This window comes from Fusarium vanettenii (assembly GCF_000151355.1).
Source record: "Fusarium vanettenii 77-13-4 chromosome 10 genomic scaffold NECHAsca_82_chr10_2_0, whole genome shotgun sequence".
In the NCBI taxonomy this organism is placed as follows: Eukaryota; Fungi; Ascomycota; class Sordariomycetes; order Hypocreales; family Nectriaceae; genus Fusarium; species Fusarium vanettenii.
In genome coordinates this window covers 1,096,991-1,112,365 of record NW_003315807.1, presented here as the reverse complement: position 1 = coordinate 1,112,365, position 15,375 = coordinate 1,096,991, and the positions used below count along the sequence as shown (strand labels likewise).

The window sequence follows — 15,375 nt, the reverse complement described above, 5'->3', positions numbered from 1 at the left end:
GGGGGTAAAACAACAACATAAGATTACAGGCGTATCCCATCAGCCCTTCAGCGCGCAAGCAAGTCCATCAATCCCGTCCGCCCAGCTCTTCCTGACATGGTGTATGTATGTATCTATTCATCGAGGTACTCTTCGCGAATGCCGGTTCGTCTCGGCGCAATCAGGGGGTGCAGCTGGGCCATGAAGGTGATGGCCCACATCAGGTAGCAGCTCACGATGGCGAGAATCAGCGATGACCGCCAGAGCCTGTAGTAGTCCAACGTTAGCAAACCCGGATGTCATGTCGTAGGGCGACGGCGATCGCAACACGGCCGAGACGAGAACTGACACTTGGTTTTCTCCCTTGGGGGCAAGGAGCCACGACGCAACGCACAGGGCCGCGATGACAACGAGGCCGATAAAGACGGCGTATCTATGAGCATTGCGACTCTTGTTAGCCAACCCATCCACGCGTCCTAGGAGCAAGCTTGGACAAGCAAGGGGGACGGATTGCCATTTACCCTTGAGCCATGTTTGCGGTTTGCGCTTCTTCGAAAGATGATCGAGTCGAGCTTGATCCCGCCGGCAGGAGAGCTTCTTCGTTTGGGGCGATGGGGCGATGGGGCGGGCGTTGAAATCGGGGGGCTAGGGGTGAGCTTCTCGGGAGGTTACGATGTCGGCGATGGTAGCTTGTTGCTGGATTGGTTGCATCACTGCGAAGCGACACGCAGGTCCAAGCTGAGTCAGCCAATTAGGCAGTGAGACTTACCCTAGAGCAATGAGCATCACCTTGACGGGAGGGATGAGTGGTAAACGTGTAAGCTGTCTCACTTAAAAATTGAATAATGATTAATATATATCCGCTGGATTAAAGCGTAGGTATGTTTCTACTTGTATATGGCTTCTAGGCATTTACGGCTGATCGTTGTTGATCTTGATACTGCAACTCTTTCACTTACACGGCACTTCCAACACAACGCATCAACAATCCAACTTTCACCCAAAGCTTGATGAGTTTCAGTTCCCTCCTTTGTGAAGGGAACTTCTTTTTACTAAATAGACCACGATGCACTCTCGATGGGCTTGCTTACGGATGAGTCACCACAATGTAGGTATCGCACATACTGGCAGGTGGTAAGGATGTATGAACCATCTACGTATAGTAACTGTCTATTTCATCAATACCTTTGCTAGCTAGTCTCATATTTAAGCCCAGCTTCCTTCCGCACCGCTCCATATATTCCAGTCATATCTACTGAAGGTCCGGCATGCTCCTTCAACTGGGTCAGATGCGCATCGACAGTCTCTATGTTGTGCAGAGTAGCACCAACATCCTTGGCCAAGCTCAGGGCATGCTTGGCATCCTTTCGTGCTAGATCAACGGCAAACAAAGGCTCCTTCTTATGGTAGTCGCCGCTGAGCATCTGAGCGCTGCAGGCGGCGTACGCACCTCCAAATAGAGAGTCGACGAACTGGTGGAGGACGTCGGTGCCCAGGCCTGTCTTCTCCGCCACAACGTGCGCCTCGGCGAGCTGCTCAACCATGTTGAGGATAAAAGTGTTGCCCAGGACCTTGAGCTTTAGAGCCTTGCTGTAAGGTTCATCCGACATGTCGATCTCGGCCACCGCTGTAACGCCCTTGAACCACATCTTGGCTTTTGTGACACTGGCAGCGGGTCCGGCGAGCACTCCGATGAGGAGGCCCGCGTCCGCCATGACGGGAGTTCCAAAGATGGGAGCGGCGACAAATTCGCCGCCCTTTGCCACGACGTCTTTTGCAAGGGCCTCTGTGGTATCGGGATGGATGGTTGAGCTCTCGATGAAGAGCTTGCCCTTGACATCACCTTCGAGGATCGTCTTGTATGTCTCCTGGACGGCCTCATCGTTGGCGACGCACGAGAAGATGACGTCTGCTCGTGAGATACCCTCAGAGAGGGATGTAACAACTTCTGATTTACCCTGGGGGAGACTGTTGCTGTGGTCGATGGCTCGCTGGACCGAGCGGTTAAAGAGGAGAAGAGGACCGTCGAGTTTACCCTTCTCGACTATGTTTTTGCTAATTCCCTGATTCTAGTTAGTTCCATTCCATCTATATATCATGGCTATTGAAACTCACCCTCCCCATGTTACCAAGACCAATCCATAGAAGCGTAGGAGCCATGGTGACGGTGTAGGTTACGCAACCAAGTTGAGACGAGTAGTTCTAGAAGCTAGTCAATCACCAAGATGTCTTCTTAAAGTTATCCTCCCACTCTCGAAGACGCTTCGTCTTTCTTTTATACTGCATTTTAGCCGCCCAATCCGACATAGGCGAGATCCAGCGCTTGCACGAATTGGAAGGTAGCTCAACAAAATACCTCCAATCGCCAAGCTCTGAGTGGAGGAGTATCAGGCTCGCGACCAATTGACTATTTGTCCGTTGGCTCCTTCGAGATGGATAGAGAGGGATAGAGCGGGATATTCTCGGTCTCTTATCCACTGTTGTTGGTTCTGGGGTTAAAAAAGTCATGTAGTTTGTTCCTTCGCGCGAATTTTCTCGGCCGGGGATCTTTTGCATCTCCGTCAAACTGGGGATATTGAACGAACCGGGGTGAGAATATTGTAGGTTATTTTGGCTTGACTTCACACGTCATTGTCAACTTATAAATGTCATTGCTCGCATGTGATATCTGTACAATTACGTGTTGTTTGCACACGGGCCTTTTTCCTTCGACATGTTCAACAACATAGACATCTTTTCGGGCCTTGAATGGAGTCGGTGCTTAGATTTCCCAAAGCCATACCGAGCCAAGCCACCTATTACTCAGTTTATAGGTAGTCTAGATGCATCGAATGACTCCATTCTCAGACTCCCAGCTCCTTAGCCCAATTGTAGACCACAAACCACACCAGCTATTGAAGAAGGGCGCAGTGAGGACAGTGCAAATCCGCCTGCGCAAGTAGATTGGTGCTCGCCTGAGGGCTCGAGGTGCTGCGGAGAGACACCCCAGAGTGATATATTTCTACCTGTCGCCATCACCCATGTATATGGAGCTCGGCATGACGCAACTGCAGAGCTGGGGTAATCGGAGCTCCTATCCCCGGTTGACTCAATTGCCTTCCGAGTGAGTCCTGGAATAGGTACTCAATACCTACTGTCCAAACATACAATTCGCCTCGGTTGAAAAAGCCACAACAATCTAGAAGATATAAAGCCCACGCTCAACCCCTGTCAAATTGCTAATAACCCCCTTATTGTGGTTTAGTCTTACCAGAGTGCCGACGCTCTGCAGCATCACAAGGCGACATCGGCGCAGGGCCGAGAACTTATCGGCTTATCGGCCACATCTCTCCACCAAAAAAGTTGCTTCACCCCCACCAACCCACGCCCATCTTTGTAAGTCTCGCTGCTTGCTTTTTGACTCACGAACCCCCAGGGTTGCATCCTGCCATCTTCCTCGGCCCCCTTGAGAAAAAGAACATTGGCCTGGCCGTCCCTCCAGCTATGCTCTGCAGCTAGCATTGATCTTACTCCCCCTCACGGCCGCTCCTAATCGCTCTGATCGCAGGTCATCCGGGGGAGCTGCTGTATATCAACCCTCGTTCACTTATTATTCCGGGCTCACCCGGGAATCGTCATTGCCCATCGTCACCGGCATCATGAGCTGGCCTCGCGTATGGGAGAAGGCCTCTCGCTGCGGTAATTGTCGCCCAGTTACCGAACCGCGCATCGTGGGTGCTTCACACGCGGCGAGCATCCTTCGGCCCCTGTGCCGCGGCTTTGCTTCACAAGCTAATAGCTCGAAATCAAGTCTTGGCTCCGGCGCCGCTCGATACATGTCGGCGGCATCCGTAGCCCGTGCCAAGAAGAAGGTTCTTGACCGAGTATGTCAACCACCTGGTAACCACTTGACTTGCTACTGACTCGTTCATCAGGACTTCATTGTCTCTGTTCTGGAGGTGTCACCAACAAAGCGAGACGCCAAAGGCTATCTACAGAAGTATGTCGACAAAGGCCCCAAGTCTCTTACCGAGGCGCCCAAGTTCATCCAGGGCGATGAGCAACAACAGACATCATCTGCTCCGTCAAAACCTTTGCATGTGGCCATCATGAAGCTTCGCGCCCCACAAGAGCTCGACACAGAGACTCTTCGCGGGGTCGCAAATACCTTGTCCCAACTACGCAAACTTGGCCTGTTGAGTGTCGTGGTTATCGACTGTGGCACCGATGAGCACCGCCTCACCTTCCAAGATCAAGCATTCCGCCTCTGCGAAGCCATTGATGGGTTCGGGGACATCGGAGCACGCCTGGTTAATAACGCCATTGTGCGTTCAGACGACAGTTCGTCTGCCGACGTTCGGGTAGAGGACCAGGGCTTCATGGACCGCATTCTTCGACACCGCATGATGCCTGTCATCCCATCACTACTCAGCCCTAGTGAGACTCAGGCCCCTCAGCCGTTTGATTCGAACAAGGTCGTCCTGGCACTCACTAGGTACTTTGCTGGTTTGCAGTCCAGTGGCACAGTCAACTCGGCGAGCACGAAGCTGTCCCACCCCAAGACTGTTGCCTTGGTTGAGAGAATCATTATTCTCGATCCGCTCGGAGCTGTTCCAATGACAGGTCGACCGGGCGCTTCACATCGGTTCATCAACCTTGAGCAGGAATATGGATCCATCCTGAAAGAGCTCATGGGCCCAGATGGCTCACCTCTTGCGGAAGAGAGCCCACTCCGAGCCTCAATCACAGCCCATGCTGCCAACTTGACTCTAGCTAGGGATGCCTTGGCTGTACTGCCGTCTACTTCGTCGGCTCTTATTACTACGCCTGATTCCGCGGCTAACGTGGTCGCTACTGCAAATAGAGCGAACCCAACCCTCGAGGATGAACCGGCTTTCGAGTTTGGTGGTATGGTCACAACCCGACGCAAGAAGAACCCGCTCTTGCACAATCTACTCACGGACAAGCCTGTCTTCTCATCGTCGCTCCCGATCGCACGTGCCTCGACCAATTCTGGTAAAGCACCTGTCATTGGGGTATCAACGGGTTCGACACTGCTCAAACGAGGCATGCCCCTGACGATATTCCCGAATCCCCGCGAGAACCCATGGCGCCCACCTGAACCTGGAGGCCCTAGGCTTCGCCTGACTGACAAAGACATCGATCTCCCCAGGCTGGTTCACTTGATCGAAGACTCTTTTGGACGCAAACTGGATGTCGACGACTATCTGAAGCGGGTTAACGAGAACATTGCTGGTATCATCATCGCAGGAGAGTACGAAGGTGGTGCCATCTTGACATGGGAACGCCCGGAGGGTTTGGACGATCAAACTGCTTACGAACAAGGCCGCTATGTTCCGTATCTGGACAAGTTTGCTGTTTTACGAAAGAGCCAAGGCAGTGGTGGTGTAGCCGACGTTGTGTTCAACGCAATGGTTCGAGGCTGCTTCCCTGATGGCGTCTGCTGGAGGAGCCGAAAGGACAACCCGGTGAATAAGTGGTACTTTGAGAGGTCAACAGGTACAGACAAGCTGTCAGGTTGCAACTGGACAATGTTCTGGACGACGCCAGATTTGGATCCCCGACACCCAACGCGTCTAGATTATGAGAGCGTCTGCCGTGGTGTGGAGCCTTCATGGGCGGACAACAAACACATATTGGACTGATTGGAGGGGGATACTGGTTTGGGACTAAAAAAGACAGAGTAACGAAGGGAGGGGGAGATGGATTTCTGGTTCAGAATGTTGCCTACCTATGCTGAGCAATAGGAAATGGGTCTTGAACAGATATAACGAATCAAGCTTAACGAACTAAGAGAAAACACTGATTGCTAATACTTGTTGGGTAGTAGTGTGAGTATACCATCTTACGTATTGCTTCACGCCCATTTGCGGTTATTGTTGGCTTAATGTGTACAGCTCTTCGCGGCCGACATAGTTGAGCATTTTTGGCCTCCTTGATTCTTGGCAATTGTAGGTACCTAGTGAGGGAGGGAGATCTCTTTTTGCTATCCCCCGTGAAGGGAAGGCAGGCCAGTCTCAGCAAAGGCTTGTTGAGACTATAATGTTTCGTTGTTCTTAGTGTTCTGCTCACTTTATCTAAAGCTTTGGGTGTGTTATTGCTGTATTATTATTGCTAGCTTGCTTTGATCCTCGATTGGCTCATAATGGAGGTTCTCATCTACCTACAGTAGATGCCTTAGGTACCCAGCGTTAAGTAGGTGCCTGAATCCTAGGCTCAAGATGACCTAGTGGTGATGCCGTTACGTGCTCATCAACAGTGACTCGTCATCAAGGTGGCTTATTGCCCACGAGCAAGGGCAATCAAGTGGCTGATTATGCCTTCCCCTTTGGTGACTTCAGGCTCTCCAGGGATGAATTCCACGTGACTCTTTAGGCGTTACTCGTATGGCGGGCAGGTACGCGCGAGTCCCGTACAGCGTGCTCCGTACCTTGCTGTAGCAGGAGAGCTAGGGCCACCTTGCGGATCTGCAGGTAGGTCGTCGGCCCGTCGTGGCTGGAGCCTTGGGGCCCGGGGGTAGCAAGCCCCTGGAAAAGGGAAAAAACTGGCTCCTGCTGCAGCTGCGACAGGGCATTTCGCTTCTGACAGCGCTCCAGGCCCATATCTACTGCCTGCCTCGACCTGCTGCTCCGTACCAACGCTGACGCAAAAGCCAATTCTCCAGCTTCCACCATCCTCCCTTTCCCCCCTTCAAACCTCCAGATATTCACCTCTTCGACCTCGGAAGCGCGAGCGCAAATCCCATTTCGACAGACCATTCATTTTCTCGAAGCGACCCGGAAATACCGCCAAGATGGATTTCAGCAAGAACTTTGGCAACTTTGGCAAGAACCTCTCGTAGGTGCTCCCCTGGCGCCCTCAATGACGGCGGAGCTGCGCAATCTCCCACCCGAAGCTCTACCAGCGTCCCAATTCCACCCGACCATGGCTCACCACGTCAATATAGCAGCTTTGGGGCTCAGATTACCCCTTTCGCGTCGCGTACCTTCCAGTACACAAAGGAGCAGCTTGGTCAGGCTGAGGACAAGGTGGGTTGCGCCGTCTGCGCCTTATCGCGCTCCCGCTGTGGCTAACCTGACATGTGGCATACAGACCCAGCTCCCTCCCGACTACATTGACCTCGAGAAGCGTGTCGACGCCCTCAAGCAGGCTCACCAGAAGATGCTTGCTGTAACGTGAGTTTATTGCTTCTACGGCTTTGCCCCGGCATGGCTCACTTAGCCGCGTTTATCTGACACGACGCTTATAGCTCGCAATATTCCAACGAGGCCTACGATTACCCCCCTAACATCAAGGAGACGTTCGGCGACCTTGGCCGCACCGTCAGCGAAAAGGTCCACCTTCTTTCCTCTGCCACCTCCCCCGCCGAGGCCCAGGCCGCTCTTGTCGCTCCCCCTACTGCCAAGCCGCAGCCCAAGACCTTCAGCCATGCCGTCGCTCGCGCCAGTTTGTCTAGCAGCCAGCTGCTTCACCAGCACCACACCGGTGCTGGCGAGGATCCTCTGGCGACCGCTTTGGAGAAGTATGCGCTTGCATCGGAGCGTGTTGGTGAGGCTCGTCTTGCCCAGGATGCCCAGATTCAGAGCCGATTCCTGGCTGGCTGGAACACCACCCTTAACACCAACCTGACCTTTGCCACTCGCGCTCGCAAGAACGTCGAGAACTCCCGCCTTTCCCTGGATGCCGTCAAGGCTCATGCCAAGGGCACCACCTTCAAGCTTGGTGGTAACGCGCAAGGTGGTGAGCAGCACGACGAGCAGGAGCTGAGCCCCGAGGCCCAGGAGGAGATTGAGAAGGCTGAGGATGAGTTCGTAACCCAGACCGAGGAGGCTGTCGGCGTCATGAAGAATGTGAGCTCTGTTCCCTGAATGATACCTTTGAAGTGTGGTCTTGCTAATCAGACTAGGTTCTTGACACCCCCGAGCCCCTGCGCAACCTTGCCGAGCTTGTTGCCGCTCAAATTGAGTACCACAAGAAGGCGTACGAGGTGCTGACTGAGCTCGCCCCCGTCATTGAGGGCCTGCAGACTGAGCAAGAAGTGCGTCGTGCCTCTGCCTTTTAAGTAAATGTCGATGCGTTGAAAGGGGCTGACATTCTGTCCAGGCCGCTTACCGGAAGAGCCGCGAGGAGTCTTCCTAAGTCAGGTTTGACCAGCTCGTGAGTAGTGACTTGGGATAGTGTTGCTCAGCAGCTGCGTGACGGGATTGCTGGATCGATTTTGCGATGGACTGTGTGTGATTCCCGCCAGTGCTGCTTGTATTGTGCCTTTTCCTTATTTATTTTTGTTTCCCTGTGTCGAGATTACTTGCTATTTCTGGCAGGTATCAGGTATTGTCTTGGCCAAGGTATTGAGATATCAACCAACTCAAGATGAGGGTTTCTTTTTTCATACTTATACGTGTATCAGTCCTAGGATTTGATAGATGTCCAGGACCAAGACGCGCAGTGATGTGTGATTGCTTGAAGGCTGGATGTGAGGTCTGCTTTGACCAGTTCACGAGTATTTGGATCCCTTAGAATAGACCAAGTCTAACGACTTTTACTGACTATTATTATGCCATCCGATGCCAATTATTGAACCTTCCTATCAATACCTCGAAATGCTGGAGCCGTATTGTAGCTGGGCGAGACTCGGAGCTCCAGTACTCACGTGACCGTACACGTGTCGGCCAGATCGGCAATGATGGGGCTAGAGTCCAATGAGGTCAATTCAATTTCCTCTGACCATTCCATCAACCTCGAATCCACGACGAAGCCATTGCCAATTGACCTCGCCAGCATGCGGCCGACAGCTCGTGTGTTTGCGCGCTACCTGGAGGCTGGTACTCCCACCGGCCTCACGGGTCTCTGGACTCATGCCACGCCCCGATCGACTCTTCTGTACCTGTACGGAACGACCCTCAGCAAGCTCCAGAACATCCCCGAGACGTCCATGTACCGCCAATCCGTCGAGGCCGTGACCAAACACCGCATGTCCCTCGTCGAGCAGCTGGTCCCCCCGGGCTACGAGGAGTGGGCGGTCCGCGCCAAGGAGCTTGTCAACAAGAACTCGTCGCAGTTCCGCGTCGCTAGCGGCCGAATCGACGGCAGCGAGGCCCGGACGGTCAAGATCGGAGACAAGGTCTTTGTGGTGGGCCGCAAGCACGAGGAGGGAGACATCCGGCTTGAGGAGTGGAACGGAGAGGTGAACGAGGGCCCCGAGTACGAGGGTATCCGGACAGCGGCCGAGCGAGAGGACCAGGTCGTCTGGGCGGAGCGCAAGCCCCTCGAGAACCACGAGCAGGTTGAGTGGGAGGATGAGCCCCAGCTCACTGCCGACCAGTGCGTTCCCCTCCCCCCCAGTCTTGGATATTCGGCAATTGGGAGGTATAGAGTTGGGCTAATTAATTCCCGCGGTATAGGATCTCGGAGCTCGAGCACAAGATTGGCGCTGGCCTCATCGAGGAGGTCATCCAGGTTGCCGAGGGCGAGCTCAGCCTGATCGAGACCATGGAGAAGACCAAGGTGTAAGTTCACATGCTTCCATATCGCCTTTTCGACGCAGTGCTGATTGCCAATTGCAGCTGGGAGGACCTCGAGGATAAGCCCGTCGATGGCCAGTGGACGTACTTTGACCGAACCAACTAAACCGGCCGGCGGAAGATGATTTTTTGTAAAAGTAGAGGGGGAGCTGTGTACATATGCTGATGAAGCTGGGTTATTGGTCTGGTCAATAGAAACGAGTTGAATGCTCTAGTTGATCTTGAATGTTGACGCAGCTCGTAATGAATCCCGCCACTTTATTGCTTCCAATGCCATGACGTCTGCCGGATTGGGTTTGAGGGCCAAACAGTAAAGGCACTTTTGCATTCACACGTCAACTCTGATTGCTCTGCAATGGGTTATTTATCCTTGTCATTCTCAATGTGTCCATGAGATCATACCGTCCACAGGTAACTCAAGAACCGAGATGGTGGGGCAATATTGAAGAACTTCAAGGCTTCTTCAACTTCACCTTTCACAACACGATTACCCTACAACCACATAAAAAAATGTCTCTTCTAGACCCCCCAGCTTTCTTACAGCAGAGCAGGTTAAACAAACGCAAGAGACCTGCATCTTCTCCTGAAGATGACTTCCCTAGCTCACTTCCGTCTCATCTCCCCCACGACTCCATCAACCCTCACAGTCACACCCCCGGTATAGTCGCCCAGTTTGCCATCGCAGGCCTCTCGGAGACAGATTTGGACCCTGCTCAGCAGATCCCCGACTTTCCTCATCGGGGTCTCGACCGCAAGTCCGTAGGCCGTATCGAGATTGAACCTGAGCCTGAGGAGGAACCAGACACAGATGCCGACGAGGATGCCGCACCCACAAAGAAGAAGACGACCCAGCGGAGGCGTGGCGGCCACTTTGATGTCCTACTCCAGTCCATCCATCATTTTCTCGATCAGGGAGAGATAGAAAAGGCCTCGCGCGCTTACGGCGTGCTCCTTCAGCTCCGACCTACAGGAGGACCTGTTGATCTCCGGCACCATAGTCTCTGGGCCATCGGCGCTGAGATCCTCATGCGACAAGGCGAGCAAACTTCCTCCGGAGATGACAAGCCCGAAGATGAAAAGAAGGCACTGCCAAAGAGATGGGGCCGTGCAGCAAACATGAACAAAGTCAAGGTCTACTTCGACACACTCATCCAGCAGCACCCATACGACTACAAGCACCCGCAGAGCATCTCAGCGCTAGACTTTTGGCTTGCTCTTCTGAGCTGTGAGATCCACAACACGCACACTGAGCATGTGTTAGCACTGGAGCGCCTGGCACGGGACGCAGACCAAGACTCTCGCCGCGGGTCCTTTGGTCACGACGATAGTTTCGGTAGTGACGACACAGAGAATCAAGAGGTCCGGTTGGCGCAGAGAAAGGAGGAGCTCAGACTTCAAGCACTTGGTGCAATGAAGGACGTCACCAAGAGAATGGATGAGTTGATGCAGGATATGCCTTATTCAAGGAACCAACACTATCTTCGACTTCGCGCCATGGCTTCACTCTACATCGCTGATCTGGTCCTCCCCACAGGACCTACCTCGGCTGCGAGGTTTCAACAGGCACAAAGAACAAGGCAAATGGAACAGAAAACGGCTAGAGATGAGCTGCAGAAGATTATTACACATGGAGGCGAGCTAGACGAGGCTGCAATGGCCGTCCTCAACCCCTCTGAAGATTCTGAAGAGGATACATCTATACCGCTGTATTCGAGCCTCCCCATCCGGGGGCTCTAACCATTGCCTCAATGGTCTGGATTCGGGGTATTATGAGCCGTCCCCGAGGTCTTGGGCGCGGGCTTGGTTGCCCAACGTTGGAGGATCAACGCCGTGTTCGAGCTACCCACAACCACACACCACTCACCTCCTGGACTCCACGCCGCCTGTCTGCCCACAAAGTTGGCTGATGAGGACTCGGTCTTGTGTGCCTTGAGAGGCTCATGAGGATCTTCCTGGCTATACCTAGATGCCCAGGTTTCCAGAGTCTCGGCATTATACTCGCCAATCTCCTCAGTCGCAGCTGACTTAGCCCCATCACTTTGACCGGCAACCGATGTCTCCTTGTCAACGGCTCCATGTCGAGATTTATTCCCGTCCGCCTTACGACGCGTCACAGGTCTCATCCAACTGGGATGGGGTAGGGGCTTGCTCTTGTCTCGAGCGGGATCTTTCAGTGCTTCCATGAACTCACGGTACGCCATCAGCCGCTCCAGATCCCAGAAGAAGACGTTGCCGCCAGCGTTGCAGAAGGCCAAGACTGGGTGCTGCCCGGGCACGAAATGCAGCTTGAAGCGCATGAAGAACTGCGGGCCACAGTTGGGGGTATGGAATTGTAGCAGCATGGTGTACTGGGATGGGCATTGTGGTGATATAGTAGGCACGAAGGCGGATCGTGTGAGTCGGCTGGCTTCGTCGTAATTAGTCGGAACGGTGGTCTGAGCTATAGGGGCTAAGCTCTGAGGCGGAGGAGGGTTCTTGGACGAAAAGCCCTCAATCCTCCAGAGCGCAATGACGTTGTCGTGGCAGGCTCTGGATAAAATACAATCGCCATAAAAAGCCACACTGTTCCTTGTTAGTTATGAGACTGATCAATTAATGTTGATCCTACCAATCGATGATGCCACTATGCACCGCTGATGTCGAGAAGTGAGGATAGTGGACGCGAATGGGGGTAGTGATAGGTTCAGTAGGAAGGTCGGGAAGAGTCCACTTCGCTGTGTTAGCTTGTTAACTAGAGAGTTGGGCATGTTAATTACCATATTGATGATTTGGTCATGACCAGCAGACAGAATATAGCGACCAGTGTCATGAAATGCCTACCAGAAGAGAAATATGTGGTCAACATTGCATCAAGACATCGGGGGATTGGCAGATACCAACCAGACTCAAGAGATCCCAAGAATGACCTTCACCAGCGAGAATGACGAGACATGGGCGCTTGCTGTGAACTGGATCGAGACTCCAGACACGGACACTTGTATCACCCGATGCTGAAGCGATGATAGATGGGTCGACGGGCGAAGTCACCAAGTCGTTGACGTCCTGTATGTTATAAGTTTATGCACGAGTTTATGCCTGAGCCAAGAGGGGGATATGGACATACACCTCCATGGCCAGTGAAGCACTAATGTTGGCAAAGTCAGTACTCGTTGTGTCACACATTGAATAGCATAAAATACCCTGTAAAGCTTTCCGCTAAGAATGTCGTAGATCTTTACTTTAGCATCAACTCCGCCGATGCAAAGATAGGGAGCCCCTGTGACGGGATCTTTGGTCCATGTGCAGCAGCACGCGGATGCCTCAACCTGAGTGGCTATTAGCTACGAGGGCCCATGAAGAGTGAACATAGCCAGCCTAGTCAAAACTCACATCGTCATCTCTTATCACTGACAACACCTCGCAAGGGGTGGTGTCGTTGGAGGTTTGGTTGAGTCTGCAGATGACGACCTAAAGGAAAATTAGGAGCTGATCTTGCAGGTAATAGCCCTTGCATAACTGACATGCTTTTTGCTGACTGCGGCAAACACGGGGCTCGCATCCAGGGGTTGGTAGGGACAAAACTTGACATCAAAGAACTCTGATTGCAGGAAAATAGTGCCCGAGTTAGCAGCATGCGAGACTGAACTGGCTTGCACCAGTGTTGGGGAAAAGGGGGAATCACACCTGCGACATTGTCATTTTCAAGATACTCAGTATCGTTCTGAAAACACCTAGATTAGCTTACGGAGCCCTAAATGACAGAGTATGCAAGACTCACCTCGAAGCCGAATGATGAGCGTAGCTTGGGAAGCTCAAAGGCATTGTCGTCGGCGATGGCCATGTTGCCAAGCTAGATGAGCGGCTACAACCGTTACCGACTGGGTTCCTGGACAGAGATGGGGTTCCGCATGTACTGGGGTAGACGGCCCTGCGCTGCGTACTGCGCGGTTGATTGCTGGTGTGGTGGAGGCTGCTGGTGTCTGAGATGAAGGATTGAGATGAGAGGCTCAAGAGGTAGAGTTGATGGCTGGACGCCCCAGGGAGAAACTAGAGCGGCGTTGTCCGAAACGAAACACACACGCAGGAAGATCTTGTCCGTCGAGATCCGATTCGTGAATGTCAGGGCCTGGCCAAGAAAAGAGTAAAGAATGAATGACGATGCCCCTAGAATCCCTGTGACAAAAACCGAGACGCGATGCGATGCGCGTGTGGTCGAGAATGAAGCCTGTCAGTGTCCGCCAGAGAAACAACGGCAAGTGGGGTCGAGACAGAATCGCCTTTGCCTGTACTCAGGTTAGCGGGCAACGTTAGGTACCCCGTACCTGCCTGAGGGAATTGCCCGGCACTGCGAACTAAGGCAGCTTGCACGGGCCCGGGCTTCACCAGCCAGAGCCAGGAAAGGCAGCTTTAGCGGCTAGCGGGCGGGTGCCACCCAAAAAGCAACGGCCAATCGCCCCTGCCGTTGAAATGCTGCAGCAAAGCACCGTGATTGGCCTCAATGAAGACAAAGAGAGACAAACCTGCCTGCCATTGTACGTAAATACAACCTCGCAGCATTGGGCTGTGATGGAGACCAAATTAGATCTGGGCTAATCATCACCTCCTCCGGATTCCGGCCTCTTTCCTCCTCCCTCGTCTTGATCTCATCGCTATCATACCGTAGACCCAACGAGCTTATCACACCTAAGCGAGTGCGGTAAACAATCATTCCGCGCCATCAAGGCCCCGCCTACTCGACTGCCCGTATTGATACAGACTAGGTCCAGACGCAACGGCTCGAGCCAGCACTGAGCAGAGCCTGTCCAAGGCTTTTCGTAAACCTACAACGCTCGGGATCCTGAAGGGTTCCACAGGTTTTTGCACGGAAGCTCAGGACATCCATCTGCAGAAGCAGTACCCATGAGCCTCGAGAACGCGGAGCAAGGGGACTAGGGTTGCCGGCATGCATCAATGTCACCTACATCATCACAGCATCGTACGGGCGCGTGCTCGATCTGATCTGGTCCGATCCGGATCTGGTATGATATCTGAGCAGTTAAGCACGTCAATTCTGAGCCTGCCAGCCCCGGATCTCAGTCAACAACGGCGCCCTGCACCATCTTGTCTCGTCTCATTCTTTGACCTCATGAGTAACAGACACGGGAGACTGAGAATACTGGATGTCTGAACCAATCCGGTACCACAGCGCCGACGCGAGTCCTCGTTCTGTCGAACCCGAGCACTTCTAGCCTTGTCTTGTACGGCGAGACTAGGGCCAGCTCGGCGCGTCCGCTTGTCGAGGTCAACCGGAATGACCGCATTGCTTGACTCGAGGAACACGGATGCCCTGTTTGGACGAATCTGAGCAGTCACGTCTGAATCCCCGAGGCGTTTCCGTGTGGACATTGTCCAAGTCTTCATCGTGCTAAGGACGTTGCCGATACCCTAGCCGTCGATCATGCCAGGGCAGCTCGGGCAGGACGAACAGGTCCGGCTCTAGTCGCGGGAAGCAGCCGACGGTGTTGGAGAGTGGGAATGCGAACAGTAGGCGTGCTCGCAATGTCTTCCTGACTGGTCGAGGGTCACTCCAGGGTCACTGTTGCATCCGCTACCGTAGATCCCGTACTGGCAACTTCGGGGTCACAACACATACGCTCGTCTGTCCTCTGTATTCCATGGACAAGGAACGAGACAATCATGCCTCCATCCGCTGGCCCATGTGGCTTGGAAAATGGACGAAACTAGCCACCGGCTACCCACGAGGATCCGCAGTGCTACGGGTGAGGCGCCGTCGGCCGAGGCCATCCCGCGTTCTCATCACGGTTCGGGTTTCGGTCCCGCAGAGAAGAAGGCGTTGGGACTGGGTGATGAGGTTGCATTGAGGCGTTGATGAGTTACGGAGGAGGCAATGTCCGCC

The 15,375-nt window shown here is 53.4% G+C and overlaps 7 protein-coding genes across 7 annotated transcripts; 4 read left to right on the top strand and 3 right to left on the bottom strand.

The window, feature by feature from the left end:
- Window positions 1-113: 113 nt before the first annotated feature.
- Window positions 114-411, bottom strand: NECHADRAFT_50214 (uncharacterized protein; the record flags this gene model as incomplete). The annotated part of the gene is made up of 2 exons (XM_003039839.1): window positions 114-246; window positions 329-411. Coding segments are annotated over 2 exons (216 nt in total), but the record flags the coding sequence as incomplete, so codon positions are not given.
- A 694-nt stretch (window positions 412-1,105) lies between these two features.
- On the bottom strand, window positions 1,106-2,202 carry NECHADRAFT_105483 (uncharacterized protein). Its single transcript, XM_003039838.1, has 2 exons — window positions 2,095-2,202; window positions 1,106-2,042 (listed from the first exon to the last, which is right to left on the bottom strand). The coding sequence occupies exons 1-2, from the start codon at window positions 2,137-2,139 to the stop codon at window positions 1,170-1,172; spliced, it is 918 nt and encodes a 305-aa protein (XP_003039884.1). The 5' UTR covers window positions 2,140-2,202; the 3' UTR covers window positions 1,106-1,169.
- A 1,415-nt stretch (window positions 2,203-3,617) lies between these two features.
- On the top strand, window positions 3,618-5,624 carry NECHADRAFT_96787 (uncharacterized protein; the record flags this gene model as incomplete). Its single annotated transcript, XM_003040056.1, has 2 exons — window positions 3,618-3,842; window positions 3,894-5,624. The coding sequence occupies 2 exons, from the start codon at window positions 3,618-3,620 to the stop codon at window positions 5,622-5,624; spliced, it is 1,956 nt and encodes a 651-aa protein (XP_003040102.1).
- Window positions 5,625-6,772: 1,148 nt separating this feature from the next.
- Window positions 6,773-8,041, top strand: NECHADRAFT_96786 (uncharacterized protein; the record flags this gene model as incomplete). The annotated part of the gene is made up of 5 exons (XM_003040055.1): window positions 6,773-6,816; window positions 6,926-7,007; window positions 7,072-7,154; window positions 7,229-7,829; window positions 7,886-8,041. 5 exons carry the CDS (start codon window positions 6,773-6,775, stop codon window positions 8,039-8,041), a joined length of 966 nt encoding a protein of 321 aa, XP_003040101.1.
- A 671-nt stretch (window positions 8,042-8,712) lies between these two features.
- NECHADRAFT_72338 (uncharacterized protein) lies at window positions 8,713-9,742 on the top strand. Its single transcript, XM_003040054.1, has 3 exons — window positions 8,713-9,300; window positions 9,381-9,485; window positions 9,543-9,742. Exons 1-3 carry the CDS (start codon window positions 8,759-8,761, stop codon window positions 9,604-9,606), a joined length of 711 nt encoding a protein of 236 aa, XP_003040100.1. The 5' UTR covers window positions 8,713-8,758; the 3' UTR covers window positions 9,607-9,742.
- A 268-nt stretch (window positions 9,743-10,010) lies between these two features.
- On the top strand, window positions 10,011-11,237 carry NECHADRAFT_50250 (uncharacterized protein; the record flags this gene model as incomplete). The annotated part of the gene is made up of 1 exon (XM_003040053.1): window positions 10,011-11,237. One exon carries the CDS (start codon window positions 10,011-10,013, stop codon window positions 11,235-11,237), a length of 1,227 nt encoding a protein of 408 aa, XP_003040099.1.
- Window positions 11,238-11,245: 8 nt separating this feature from the next.
- Window positions 11,246-13,078, bottom strand: NECHADRAFT_50174 (uncharacterized protein; the record flags this gene model as incomplete). Its single annotated transcript, XM_003039837.1, has 8 exons — window positions 11,246-12,062; window positions 12,109-12,209; window positions 12,257-12,316; window positions 12,381-12,542; window positions 12,604-12,624; window positions 12,680-12,805; window positions 12,870-12,947; window positions 13,001-13,078. Coding segments are annotated over 8 exons (1,443 nt in total), but the record flags the coding sequence as incomplete, so codon positions are not given.
- Window positions 13,079-15,375: the final 2,297 nt, after the last annotated feature.

Bases quoted from the DNA above. Each gene is read 5' to 3' on its own strand.
- NECHADRAFT_105483 (XM_003039838.1), bottom strand. From the start codon at position 2,139: ATGGCTCCTACGCTTCTATGGATTGGTCTTGGTAACATGGGGAGG. The intron at 2,043-2,094 runs GTGAGTTTCAAT...AACTAGAATCAG, and splicing joins GTCTTGGTAACATGGGGAGG to GGAATTAGCAAAAACATAGT.
- NECHADRAFT_72338 (XM_003040054.1), top strand. From the start codon at position 8,759: ATGCGGCCGACAGCTCGTGTGTTTGCGCGCTACCTGGAGGCTGGTACT. The intron at 9,301-9,380 runs GTGCGTTCCCCT...CCCGCGGTATAG, and splicing joins CCCCAGCTCACTGCCGACCA to GATCTCGGAGCTCGAGCACA. The intron at 9,486-9,542 runs GTAAGTTCACAT...TGCCAATTGCAG, and splicing joins ACCATGGAGAAGACCAAGGT to CTGGGAGGACCTCGAGGATA.